Here is a 13,533-nt window from a genome sequence, read left to right as displayed (position 1 = left end):
TCTACAATCATTCTCCAGCTCCTTGTCCAAGTTTTCTAGAGGAGGATTGTAAGATCTAGGATTATAGGGTGTGACACCATTCTGTGTGATCTCCCAAATATCCTTTCGAAGACATCTCAGATGGGTCTCCATCTAAATCTTCCATACTATAAAGTTTGTTCCTTCAAGCCTTGGTATATCCATTTGAAAAAAAGCTCTTGAAGAACTGGATGAACTATTAGTCGCCATAGGATCTTCCTCAAGCGGTTAAGCTTTCTGTAGAGAGGACTAAATCTCTAATACCAATTGTTAGAAAATTCAGATAACTGGAACACAACTAAGAGCGGGGGGTTGTGTATCATATTAGCAATTTAAACTTTAATATCGGAACCAAAAACAATAATACTGGAATATCAGTTAATCCCATTAAGCATAAACAATAATTACAAAATAAAAGACATCCACACAACACCAAGATTTGTACATGGAAAACCCAATAAAGGAAAAAACCATGGTGGGAAGCCTACCCACAGTCAAATAATACTTCTGCAATAAGTATGTGAATTTACAATGAAGGGGCTTGCACTTATAGGAAGGCCAACAACTTAGAGCACGCTACTCATCACAAAAGGAGTTTTACTAACGACATACAAATCTAGACTACAATCCATGGAAGTGTTGAACTAAAAAAGACAGCATCTCCTATGCCTCAGTACAGTTTCGGTTAAGCTCAATAGCGGAGGACTAAATCCTATTCTATAAACCCAATTCGATCTCCAATGATCGACCAACTCCTTTGCCTCAATGATATTACATTATTCACACATTACATTCCTTGACCATGACCTCTTACAATAACCATGATAGTATACAATGAGATCGTACATCTATATACACAAGCCCTCGACCATGAACAATTAGGTTGACCACTAGACAATAAACCAATTACATAACTATAAACCATGTCACCCTCAACCAAATAATATCCACACATAAGATATCATGTAAATACAACAATAGGTCCTATCCACACATTACATTAATGTTGGTCCATAACCTAGATCAACCGGGACCAAGTATAGGTCCACATGCTTTAACAATGATCTCCAAACGCCAAGTCTCGAACACGATCAACAACAGCATCCTGAAACTCAATCAGATGCTGCACCAAAATTAATTATGCAATGCATCAAACATCTCCACCAAAAGCTCTGTTGGTGAAACCCTCGTTGGAACCTAAAACTAATTTTCATAGCAAGCAGGATAGCATCCAATCACCAAACCAAAATCAAATGACCAAATATGATTATAAGCATTATGAACAAGTCAATTCCATCACCAGAATATACCGAAGTCAATCGGATCATGCTGGATCCAAGTTAACCAAAAACTACTCAATCTACCGAGACCAGAAAGGTGTCAATAAAGCATCCAAACGGGTAGTGTTGACATCAATGATAAAACATTAATGCAAAACATAATCAATTTCACCAAATGGCCAACAGTTGTCCCCTCTGGCATGTGTTGTAATTAATGTAAAAATCCTAAGGTAATATGGTGTACCTTCTTCTTGATACACTTCACCATCACATTGGCTTACATATGATATCTGTGGAATGATGGTTTTCTTTAAGTGACTAAGGTTTGAAAGGAATATTATGTTAAGTTGTTTAAATCATCCTTTCAAAATTCATTTTTGAGACTTTGTTCATTGTTGCCATCTTATTTGGGGTCATATCATATGACATAAAAACATCTATGTATAAGCCAAAGGTCATATTATGTTTTCAATTGTTTGGAAGAAGCTCTTTCAAGCTAGGGCATATGGATACATAGCTAGGGTTTTCTATGAAGTGGATACAAGATCAATGGATGTTGTTATTTCAGTTCGAAGGCAATATAGTGGCACATGTATGCGGTGGCAAATTGGTTTTTTTAGTGACAGGAAGATTCATAACAAGTGTATCTTCTCCATAACTCTCCTTCTTGTTTCAAATTTGTAAAGAAAAGTTTTCCTTTTTGTTTTTCTTGTTGGGTGTTTAGTGTTTTGTTAAGATTTTTTTTTTTTGTTTCGTTGAAAGATAGTTTGAATATTGTGTTTTTTGGGTAACTAATTAAAGATTGAAGATGAGGTTTCTATATGTTTTCTTATGCAAATATTCATTTATGGCAGTCACTAAAGTATTTTTGTGGTCTTTGTTTTAACAAAACTCTAGTTAGGATTTTGTGTTACCCTTGGTTATCATCTTTTATGCATTTTCTTTAGTTCGTTTGGGGTTTATTGTGGTTCATTATGTTACCCTTGTATCTTGTGAACAAAGTGAAACACTACATTATAACATTAGTTATTGTGACAAACTATAATATTGTTTCTTTGTGTTTAGATTTGCTAAACTAATCCATGTTTGGGTTTTGGGTTAGTTTTGTTTACTTTGTTGAACTTGCATTCGAATATGATGAACATAACACAAGCATAATTACACATTTTGGTATTTGTTAAAAGATAGTTATGGGAATTATAGTTTGCTTTCAAAACAAAGAGCATTATATAACCTATGTTGAAGACATTTAGTGTGTGTGGTTGATCATAAAGATAAATTCTTTTACTTCTATTAGTTACTTTGTAAAGACATACTGATATCACAAAGACTTCTTTTTCAGGTTATATATCTAATATTGTAAGAAACATTTGAGAAACAATTTGTATAAGCTTTTGCAGTGAATAGGCTTTATTGCATTATATTACTATTTGTATCTCCTATATGCGCAATAGTATATAATATGTGAGAAGTTAAGTTCTTTATATGATATTTTACAATGTATGTTTAAATATACACAATGGTGTAATGTATGTGAGTTAATTGAGACATGTTCTACTATTACTTCTAAATCTCAATTGATATGAGATTAGAAGATGTTGTGAAAAGAAACAGAGATGAAACACTATATGTAAATTCAAAACAGTGATATAAAAAGTGGTATATAGTCAGTGAGACATTATCAAATCTATTAGTGAGATAGTATCGTCAGTGAAACATAACATAAGCCAATGAGGCATTGTAAATAAAAGAAATTTCAGATAAAGCCAGTGAGGCAAGTTTACAAAGTGGTTTTTATTCACCAAGAGGGTTTTCCACTCATGAAATCTTTTGTGTCAATTTATGTGATGGCACGATTCATTTATCGTTTACTTTCTGTTATTTGATTTATACTACTTTATAAGCAAGTTAGATTTGTTTGTTCAAGTTGTTTAAATCTTGTTTAAATTATTGAAACACTGATTCACCCCTCGCCCCCCTCTCTTAGTGTGTCTTGTACTCCAACACTAATATATAAATGCATCTATCATTTTGTTAATTAATGGCTACATATATGTAAATATTTGAAATATCACTCCTATTATTGAGGATATTAAGTCATCATTAGGCCTTTTACCTATATCTATGTTATTATTCTATACTACTATAAGTTATTGTTCTAATTATAAACTTATGCAATCTTTTTTCTATTGGATTTTATGATATATCATATTGATTGTGATATCAAACTTAAGATTTAATCAACATAAGAAACAAATGTGCAGTTATTAAAATTATAAAGAAAAAGGTAGAGATGGCATTCTTAATAGGAGTTAGATGTAGCCATTCATAAATACACTTTGTTTAATGGTCAATGGCAATTGTTTGTCAATAAGAGTAGGACAGCCGTTAACCACTTATCATTAAGGCTGATGTGTTAAATTACTATTAACTGTTTGACCATTAAAGATTATGAAGTTTAAGTAGAGAAGCTAATGTCCATAAGTATACTCTTACCTTATTTTTATAAAAATAAGACTATAAAGACGAAAATTTAAAATAGAAATTACCAATTTAAGATTAATAACAAACTTGCGATAATACTAAATGCTTTTCCTATCTAATCCTTCACTAATGTTTAGTTGTCCATTTTTGCAATTCCTATACAAACAAGAGCAAATGATAAGCTACATCAGATTCATATAGCTTCAAATGTAAAATTCTGTGTTTTTATTCTTCCAGCCAAACAGAAAAGACACTAAAGAAGATGTTTACAATAACACACCAGTGCATGAAGATTTCAAGGTCCATTCCAAATTTATCTTGGAGGCACCGCTAGAATATACTATCAAAGATCCGTAGAATGGTAGCATTGATAAATTTGTCCGGCTTATTTCTTGTCGCTTATTTAATAATGCTTATTTAATAATACAAAAAGAAGCTAGCTACAAGAAAAACTTCAAAGCGACATCAATTATACAGTTCAATTCATGGCTAAGCTCGCCCAAAAGGAGATATCGAGGGAGATTACCTCAAAAGCTCGTTGAGGAATCCATTTAGGAAATCGATGTATGAATTCCAAGGCCTTTAAAATCCCTTCTCCACAGGTAATCTGCATTCGGGTTTCCAAGGCTCTTCCTTCTTTTTCGTTGTTGTTGTTTATTGTTTACAGAGCTTTTCTACAGTTTGGTCTTTAGTTAATATTTATTGCAAGGCATTCATGGCGAAAGCAAAGAGTGTAATGGCTTTCATAGCCATGGTGGCTTTGATTAGCGCTGCTGACGTGGCTGCACAGTCACCTGACTGTGATGCTCTTCTTCAAACCTTGATTCCCTGCATTGGCTTCGTTGCAGGCACTGATCCAAAGCCATCTGGAGAGTGCTGCACAGCCTTGGGCAACGTTGTCAAAACCAATCCCAGCTGTCTCTGCGAAGTGTTAAATGGCAATACGGGTGGATTTAAAATCAATATGACCAAGGTGTCAGAACTTTCCCAGGACTGCAAGGTTCAAACTCCACCTATCAGCAGCTGCTACGCAGGTATTAGGATTCAAAGTTCGATATACTTGGAAGAATTTTTATGAAACATGAGATTTTAACAGATGATGGACATGATTAAGAAGCTCCCTCTGTAGAAGATTTTAGACGTTTACTGAATCATCTTTTAGATAATATTTTGTTATTATAAATAAATAATTTCTATAATAGATAGAATGCAAAATAGTAGTTGGTATGAGTTTTTTATTGTTATTCTTTATTTTAATTATTTATATATTTTATTTGATGTTTGGATTCATATTCAATGATCTACCATTAAAAGGAAGATAGAATAAGCCGATCAGTATTATGTTACGGCAAACATAACAGTTTTAACCAAAAAGATATTTTCTTTTATAAATTGTATAAAATATGTTCTTATATGAACAAGAATATAAATATAGTAGAATTCAGCTATAGTAGTTACACTACCAGCTATACTCAACAATATATCATCACAAGGAAGAGAAATTAACAGTCTGAATTATACCATAGAGTGCAAACATAACAGTCTTAACCAATCAGATGTTTTCCTTTATAAACTGTATAAAATATGTCATGTCATAGATTCAAGAATATAAGTTCAACTAGGATTTGGCTATGGTTATTTCACTATCAACTATACTCAATAATACATCATCAGAAAGAAGAGAAAATAGCATAGTCAATATTATATTATAAATGACAAATAGAACAGTCTCAACCAAATATATATTTTCCTTTATAGACTTTATAAAATATGTTATTATTTATATTCGAGAATAAAAGTTCAAACAGGAGGAAGAGAAAAATAACATAGTCAGTATTATGTTATAGAAGGCAACATAACAGTCTTAACCAAACATATATTTTCATTTATGAAGTGTATAAAATGTGTTACATCTTATATTCAAGAATATAAGTTCAAGTAGGATTCGGTTATGGTTATTGTTCACCATCAACTACACATTCTTTAAGTTGATTTGTTGTATTGAATAGATTTTTATTGTTGATTCAAAAGATATAAAATTCCTTTATACTATAATATTAGTTCAGTACATTTTTCAATTTAATTATCTAAATTTTTTTCTTCAATTACATTTCCAATCATATTTCATGATTCATTTCTCTTTTCTTGTTATCTCATCGCGATGACAAACGATGGAATATGATTTAAAGGATTTATAATAGAAAAAACTATATATAGTCAAATCTTTATATTTTCTAAGATTTATAGTATTAGTTTGCTATATTTTTTTATCTTATTATAGAAACATTTTTCTCCATCGTTATCATCAATCATATTTCATAGTACATTTATCTTCTCTTATTATCCCATTCTGATGATAGATTATAAAATATGATCTGAAATATTGATAATGAGAAAATATTATATAATCAAATCTCAAAATATACCACACTAACTTTGATCAAATCTCAATATATTGATAGTGAATAGACCTTCAACATCATTTATTGAAATTGTTCACTTTTATGCTTATGTGAATTTTTTACAAATTAAATAATTCTAATTTTAATTTTTCTTGTTTCTTCTACAAGGTGCACCAAGCCCTTCTATAATCCCTGGATGGCATGGTTTCCCCGGTTTCGGTAAGATTTCTGTAATCTTCATGTATAGCTCATATTTTATGGGTTATGTAGACTTTTTTCTTCATCAATATTACCGATGATATTACATGATTCATTTCACTTTCTTTCTATTTCATCTTAATAATAGATCAATATATCATAAAATCAAATGATGATATGAACTGATAAAAAATAATTAAATACTCGAATTTCAAAATATACGAAACAAACTTTGAATGTTAAGACCCTCCCATTATGGAAAGACCCTCAAGCACATTTCTGTTAATGTGATTTTTAACAAACTAGATGATTCTAAATTGCAATGTTCCTTTATTTCTTCTACAAGGTGCACCGGAGCCTTCTCCAAACCCATTCGAATGGCCTCTCCCCGGTTCACCTGGTAAGATTTCTGCAATCTTCATGTTTTGCTACTTGTATAAAATGTTATGATTATTTAGCACATTATTTTGATTTTTGTGGGGTTTTGTTGCTTTTCCTTTTCAGCTCCTCCTCCTCCTGAAAACGCAGGAGAAATGTTTGCACCGTCAATGGTGGCGATCTTTTCGTTGGTAGCACTGCTTTTAATGAAGATTCTCAGTTGAGAAACATCGTAAAAATGGCTTGGCGGGTTTGAGTGTGGTTCGGTCCAACTAGATTCTTGTATGTCGTAACTCTTTGCTTTTGAGAGGAATAAAACAGTCTGAATTTGGCTGTACATCTTTGTTTCATTGTAGTGTCATGACTCTCAAAACACAGTTCATTATCCAGTTTGTACTAGGAAATTATTAATTCTTTCAATTCCATCATAGTGGAATTAGAATTGAAATGGTGATTAAGAAGTCAATTATTATATTTTATTTTGTCAAATTTGAATTGTTACAGGAAAAATAAATTTGGTTGATGAAAATTTAATTAATGAATATAAGGTAAATGATAAGTTGTAAAATTTTGGCTAACATATCTCAGATCATACTCAATAATTCATTATTAAAATGATAAGAGAAATGATGGATTATTGAATGCGATTTAAAAGATTGATATTAAAATTTATACAATTAAATATAACATTTCTTGTGTTATCTCTCTAGATTGTGAAAAACTCAATCTTATAATTGTATGAAGTTAAAATTGTTAAATTCTTGTAGTTAATAAACAAACATTTGTGTTTTGTGTTCAATAATTGAAAATAAGATTTGAGTATGGATGTGTAATAACTAAATAATGCTTAGATTTATATAAGATTGCACCAAATTTATGAGTATATAATTATATTAAAACATTCATTTAACATAGACACAAGTTTTCAATGGGTCCTTATATCCAAAATAAATACCAATGCTTTACAAAAATCATCTAAATACAAAAAATATTAAGCAAAGAATTCATAACTTAAAAATAGTCTTATAAACCACTACTCATAAATATAAATCAATAAATTTAACTCAAATTCATTTTTCAACAAAACCAATTTACATTTACGTTTTATTTAGTCCATAATATAGTAGATAAATTAGAGACATCTTAACTCAAAAGGAACATTTCCTAGTAATCAAGGTGCCACTAAATTTAAAATCAATGTGCTGGAATAGAGTGGCAAAATTTAAATCTTCTTAAGGCGTGGTTGCAATATGAGAATTGAAATGGAAGTAGGGATGTCATAGTGCATCACTATGCTAGTTGGACTTTAAGGGGGAGATTGTTGGAAATGTGAATCCCAATGGTCACATGACCATTTGCCTTCTCCTAGTTGTTCATTTCAAAGCTTAATACAATTGTATAAATGGTTGTGTACAATCGATTTATGGTGTAGATTGGACAACGATTAATAGAAGTTATTCCCTACTCAAGAGTGGACTTAGCCTTTATGTTAAACCACTATAAACTTGTGTCTCATGTCCTCATGTTATTTTCTTTCTCTATTTTGTGGTGATTATTGCTTTTCTCTACTCATTTAAATTAACTTCAAGGGGGAGATTGTTGGGAATGTGAATCCCAATGGTCACATGACCATTTGCCTTCTCCTAGCTGTTCATTTCAAAGCTTAATACAATTGTATAAATGGTTGTGTGCAACCCATTTATGATGTAGATTGGAAAATGATTAATAGAAGTTATTCCCTACTTGAGAGTGGATGTATCCTTTATGGTAAACCACTATAAATTTGTGTCTCATGTCCTCATGTTATTTTCTTTCTCTATTTTGTGGTGATTATTGTTTTTCTCTGCTCATTTAAATTAATAGGAAAACCATAACTAAACACATTGAAAAGACGGGATGTTTAGTTAGTTTTTCTAATCTAAAATACCCTTAGAAAGGTAACATTCTCTTACTCCAATAAAAACCAAGATTTCATCTCGAAAGCAACATTCACAAATTTTGCAAGACACTCTTCAAACAAACTCAAATCTAGCAAAATTGGGTGTCAGTATCCCAATCATAGGTGAAGGTGTTAGAAAGTAATTAAGAATCTCTACTTAAGAACTTGGAAGAGATCACAACTAGGGTTGACAATATATTGTCTATTGGATGCATGGTGCATAGCAAAGACTAAATGAATAAAATGCTAGTAATATATAAATGTATCTATCATTTTGTTAATTAATGGCTCCATATATGTAAATATTGGAAGTACCACTCTTATTATTGAATATTTTAAGTCATTGTTAGGCCTTTTACCTATATCTACACTATTATTCTATACACTATAAGTTATTGTTCTAATTATAAATATATGTCATATTTGTTGTGTTGTATTTTAAGATATATCATATTGATGGTGATATTTAACTCAAGACGTTTTCAACATAAGAAACAAATGTGCAACTACTAAATTTGTGAAGAAAAAGGTAGAGATGGCATTCCTCTTATGGGTTAACCACTCATAAATAACACTTAGTTTAATGGTGAAAGGTTTTTTTAGTCAATAAGAGTAGGACAATTGTTTACCAGTTTTTGGTAAGGATAATGTGTAAAATTAATATTGACTATTCAACCATTGAGGAGTGTGATGTTTAAGTAGAGTAGCTAATGTTTGTAAACATGTCTTCTGCAATTATACTTTTACCTTCTAAAAACAAGAATGTAAAGATGAACATTTAAAATAGAAATTGCCAATATAAGATTAATAACAAACTTAAACTTGTGATAATACTAAATATTTTTCTTATCTAATCCTTCACTAATGTTTAGCTGTGATTCAATTCCTATACAAACAAGAGCAAATAATAAGCTACATCAGATTCCTATAACTTCAAATGTAAAATTCTTTGTTTCTTTTCTTCCAACAAAACAGAAAAGGCACTAAAGAATATGTTCACAATAATACAGCAGAGCATGAAGATTTCAATGTCCATTCCAAATTTATCTTGGAGGCAACGTTAGATTATACTATCAAAGAAGCGTAGAATGGTAGTATTGATAAAATTGTCCAGCTTATTTGATGTCGCCAATTTAATAATAGAGAAAGAAGCTGGCTACAAGAAAAACTTGAAAGCGACATCAATTCTACAGGTCAATTCATTGCTAAGCTCGCCCAAAAGGAGATATCGAGGGCGATTAATTCAAAAGCTCGTCGAGGAATGCGTTTAGGAAATCGATGTTTGATTTCGGAGGCCTTTAAAATCCCTTCTCCACAGGCAATCTGCATTCGGGTTTCCAAGACTCTTCTTTCTTTTTGGTTTTTGTTTACAGAGTTTTTCTCCAGTTTGGTCTTTAGTTAATATTTTCTGTGATATCATTCATGGCGAAAGCAAAGATTGTAATGGCTTTCATGGTCATGGTGGCTTTGATTGGCGGTGCTGACGTGGCTGCACTGTCATCTGAATGTGGTTCTGTGCTTCAAACCTTGATTCCCTGCCTCGGTTTCGTTACAGGCGCCGATCCAAAGCCATCTGGAGAGTGCTGCACAGCCTTCGGCAACGTTGTCAAAACCCACTTCAACTGTCTCTGCGAGGCGTTAAATGGCAATAGGGGTGGATTGAATATCAATATGACCAAGGTGTCAGAACTTCCCCAGGACTGCAACGTTCAAACTCCACCTATCAGCAGTTGCAACAAAGGTATTAGGATTCAAATTTCAATATAGTTTCATGAATTTTTATGAAACATGAAGTTTTTACAGATGATAGGGATGATTAAGAAGTTCCCTCAGTGGAAGATTTTAGATGTTTATTTGAAGTCTGTTAGTTAAAAATTTTTATTAGAAATAATATAATTTGTATATCAATATAGAAAGAAAACAAAATAGTAGTTGGTATGAGTTTTCTACAGTCTATTATCCTTTATAAATTGTATAAAATATCTTATGTCTTAAATTCAGGAATATAAGTTCAACCAAGATTTAGCTATGGTTATTTCACTATCAACTATACTCAATAAAATAATACATCATCAGAAAGAAGAGAAAATAACACAATCAGTATTATATTATAGAGGGCAAACAGAACAATCTCAACCAAACATATAATTTTTGTTATAAATTGTATAAAATATGTTATATTTTATATTCAGCAATAAAAGTTCAAGTAGGAGGAAGAGAAAACAACACATTCAGTATTATGTTATATACCAAATATATATTTTTCTTTAATATGAAGTGTATAAAATGTGTTATGTCTTATATTCAAGAATATAAGTTCAAATAAGATTAGATTATGATTATTGTTTAGTAATGACTACACATTTTTTAAGTAGATTTGTTGTATTTAATAGATTTTAATTGTGGATTCAAAAGATTTAAAATTCTGTTATGCTAAAATATTAATTCAATATATTTTTTGATTTGATTATCTAAATTTTTTTCTCCATCAATGTTATCAATCATATTTCATAATTCATTTATTTTTCTTATTATCTCATTCCAATGATGGATTATAAAATATGATCTGAAATATTGATAATGAAAAAATATTATATAATCAAATCTCAAAATATACTAGACTAACTTTGATCAAATCTCAAAATATTGATAATGAATAGACCCTCATCATCAATAATTGAAAGTGTTCACTTTTACGTTTTTGTGTCTTTTTACAAACTGGATGGTTCTAAATTTTAATGTTCCTTGTTTCTTCTACAAGGTACACCAAAGCCTTCTACAATCCCTGGATGGTCTGGTTTCCCTGGTTCCGGTAAGATTTCTGCAATTTTATGTATAATTCATATTTCATTCATTATATACTTTTTTAATCATCAATATTAAATCATATTTCATGATTCATTTATCTTCTCTTTTCTTTTCATCCAAATAATAGATCATAGAGTCAAATGATGATCTGTATTAATGATTAAAAAAAAATTATATAATCAAATCTAAACAAAAAAATCCTCATAAAATACATAGACTCTCAACACACTTTTATCCTTATGTGATTTTTTTAATAAATTAAATGATTCTAAATTTAAATATTCATTTTTTCCTTCTACAAGGTGCACCCGAGCCTTCTCCAAACCCATTCAAATGGCCTTTATTCCCCGATTCACCTGGTAAGATTTCTGCAATCTTCATGTATAGCTACTTGTAAAATTGTAAAATATGTCATGATTATCTAGCACATTATTTTAATTTTTGTGGACCTTTTTTTTTCTTTCAGCTCCCGCTCCAGATAACGCAGGCGCAATGTTTGCACCGTCAATGGTGGCGATCTTTTCGTTGACAGCACTGGTTTTAATGAAGTTTCTTAGTTGAGAAATATCTTAGAAATGGCATGGTGGGTTTGAGTGTGGTGTGGTGATGGATTTGGAAAATAAATTGTCAACTAGATTTGTGTTTTCTTCTATGTCGTATCTCTTTGCCTTTCAGAGGAATAAAACAGTCTGAATTTAGCTGTACATCTCTGTTTCATTGTAGTGTCATGGCTCTCAAGACAGAGTACGTTATCCAAATTGTACTAGGTAATTATTAATTCTTTCAATTCCGTCATAGTGGAATTAGAATTAAAATAGTATTAAATATAGTCAACTATTAGATTTTATTTTGTTAAATTAACTTAATTAAAAAAAAATTAATGAATATAATGTAATATAAAAAATTGTTATAATTTATCTTTTTATAATTCATATCAAACTAGCTGATTTAGTATTAGGATAATGAGTGAAATGATGGATTATTGAATGCAATTTGAAACATCAATATTAAAAATTTATATAACTAAATCTAAAAGTCATTAGTTACATCTCTATGAATTGTGGAAAACTCATTCTTAAAAACATATGAAGTTAAAAGAGTTCAATTTGCATAGTTAATGACAAATATTTTTGTTTTGTGTTCAATAATTGAAATAACATTTGGATGTGTATTTGTAATAACTAAGTTATGTCTGATTTCATATAAAATTGCACTGTTTATCAATAAATAACTATATTAAAACATTGTTTGTTGTTTTAGTATTTGATTGTGTGAGAAATTTTTAACCATCAACATTTCGGATAACACTGTGATCCATCATTAGGATGAAATATTGTTCAACAAGATGTAAGATAATCAAGAAGCTACAAATAATATTGTATGATTGCCGAAATCTAATATATTTAAACATTCTTTTAACATAGACACAAATTTTCATTGCACACTTGGTATAGTGTTGAAGTTGAAAGGTTCTAAATGAACCCACTAAGGATCAAGTATTGTTGAGTGCAAAGTCATGACACTATAAATCATGAGGTCAAAATTGTGTCTTAGACAATTTTAATGGGATAGATACCCCTTAATCCATGACTCTTAGTTGAAGAGGTGTTAACCTAAGGCCCATGTTCCTATATTAGGTAGCTAATGATTCTTTGGATTCGATATAAATACCTTCTTAAAAAAAAAAACACACAAAATTAAATGGAAATTGACATAAATGTGTAATTACATCATTATAATATGAATACATACATACGAAAAAAATTTATTGTCTTGAATTACATGATGTTCAATAAACTAAAGAAAGATCTTTTATGCCCTTGGTATAGAGTGCAAAGTGAGAATATACATTTTGAAATATACACCCCATAGAAACATAAAAGTAAAAGGTAACAATAGAGATTGAGGGAAAACACAAAAGGAAAACTTGAAGAATAATTCAAAGCTCAATCTAGACACAAGGTCTACATGAATAACATAGACCTAGTAACATCTTGAATGCAAGGTAATCGATTTCTTCAAGAGC

At 30.5% G+C, this 13,533-nt stretch overlaps 2 protein-coding genes across 2 annotated transcripts; both read left to right on the top strand.

The window, feature by feature from the left end:
• The first annotated feature begins 4,497 nt into the window (after positions 1 to 4,497).
• Positions 4,498 to 6,984, top strand: LOC131061229 (non-specific lipid transfer protein GPI-anchored 29-like). Its single transcript, XM_057994772.1, has 3 exons — positions 4,498 to 4,816; positions 6,729 to 6,782; positions 6,887 to 6,984. Exons 1-3 carry the CDS (start codon positions 4,498 to 4,500, stop codon positions 6,982 to 6,984), a joined length of 471 nt encoding a protein of 156 aa, XP_057850755.1.
• A 3,137-nt stretch (positions 6,985 to 10,121) lies between these two features.
• LOC131061228 (non-specific lipid transfer protein GPI-anchored 5-like) lies at positions 10,122 to 12,278 on the top strand. The gene is made up of 5 exons (XM_057994771.1): positions 10,122 to 10,440; positions 11,461 to 11,511; positions 11,810 to 11,866; positions 11,974 to 12,044; positions 12,231 to 12,278. Exons 1-5 carry the CDS (start codon positions 10,122 to 10,124, stop codon positions 12,276 to 12,278), a joined length of 546 nt encoding a protein of 181 aa, XP_057850754.1.
• The last annotated feature ends 1,255 nt before the right edge of the window (positions 12,279 to 13,533 follow it).

This window comes from Cryptomeria japonica, chromosome 7 (assembly GCF_030272615.1).
Source record: "Cryptomeria japonica chromosome 7, Sugi_1.0, whole genome shotgun sequence".
NCBI lineage: Eukaryota > Viridiplantae > Streptophyta > Pinopsida > Cupressales > Cupressaceae > Cryptomeria > Cryptomeria japonica.
This window is presented reverse-complemented; position numbering and strand designations above follow the sequence as displayed.